The 1,065-nt window shown below is 59.0% G+C and overlaps 1 protein-coding gene across 1 annotated transcript in view; it reads right to left on the bottom strand.

Annotated features, from left to right (window-relative positions):
* Positions 1-507: 507 nt before the first annotated feature.
* STX10 (syntaxin 10) overlaps positions 508-1,065 on the bottom strand; it is a 5,448-nt gene continuing 4,890 nt past the window's right edge. The window contains exons 6-7 of the mRNA XM_021714566.1: positions 994-1,063; positions 508-905 (exon numbers count right to left, since the gene is read on the bottom strand). Of these exons, the coding sequence (XP_021570241.1) occupies positions 829-905; positions 994-1,063 (147 nt within the window). The 3' untranslated portion in view covers positions 508-828. The remainder of the gene's footprint in view (positions 906-993; positions 1,064-1,065) is intronic.

Raw genomic sequence — 1,065 nt, 5'->3', positions numbered from 1 at the left:
CAGCAGGTCGAGGCTGTGGTGGCCGGGAGCGGCCACTGCACTCCAGTCTGGGCAACAGGGTGAGACTCCAACTCAAAAAAATAGAAAAAAAAATTAGCTGGGCATAGTGGCATGTGTCTGTAGTTCTAACTACTTGGAAGACTGAGGTAGAAGGATCCCCCTGAACCCAGAAGGTTGAAGCTGCGGTGGCCACAAGCGTGCCACTGCACTCTAGCCTGGATGACAGAGTGAGACTCCAACATACATACATACATACACACACACACACACACACACACACACACACACACACACACACAAAAGCTCAGGGCAAAATTCGGGCTTGGAGTTTTCAACGGTAATAAATTATCCATTACCAAAACCAAGAAGTGAACCAGGAGTCTTCTCTGCACCAAATATCACACACCGAAATCTCTGACACGCGCACATGCACACACACCTGGGTATTCGTGCAGATCAGGGCTCCCTCACACACCCGTAGTCCACATACCAGCTGATACAAACATGTATAAAAAGGGCTGGACTTTTATTTCCAGGTTGGCACATGTATAAGGCACAGGGACAAATGGCTTTGGGGCACCGGAAGTAGAAATGGGGAGGGGTGTGTCTGAGGCCTCCCTACCTCCACCACGCCGGAAGCGCACTTGAGACAGGCCCGGTGGGGGGGCACCCCGGCCCAGGGCCCTGAGGGTCCTGCTGGCTCTGGATGAGAGCCCAGGGACAGCTCCCCAGGCCAGGCGGGACCCTCCCCTGCCAAGGCGCGAGGCCGGCTCGAAAGTGCTTGGCGGCTCCCCGGGCACGAAGGACCAGGCCCCGGGTGGGCTGAGGTCAGAGAGAGAAGAGCAGGACGAGCACGAGCAGGAGCACCCCCAGCAGCACCACGATGGCGCACCACTGCCGGCGGTCTGGGGACGAGAGCGTCCGAGGTCACGGGGGTGGCAGGGGCGCCGCCCGACCGCCCCGCACCGAGAGCCGCCCGCCCCAGGGGCGCACCACTGGTCATGTGCGACACTTTGGCCATCTTCCTGAGGACGCCGTCCATCCGGGACTGGGTGTGGTCCATCT

The sequence above is a fragment of the Carlito syrichta genome, unplaced genomic scaffold, assembly GCF_000164805.1.
Source record: "Carlito syrichta isolate Samal-C Ts95f unplaced genomic scaffold, Tarsius_syrichta-2.0.1 Scaffold95990, whole genome shotgun sequence".
Taxonomy (NCBI): domain Eukaryota; kingdom Metazoa; phylum Chordata; class Mammalia; order Primates; family Tarsiidae; genus Carlito; species Carlito syrichta.
This window is presented reverse-complemented; position numbering and strand designations above follow the sequence as displayed.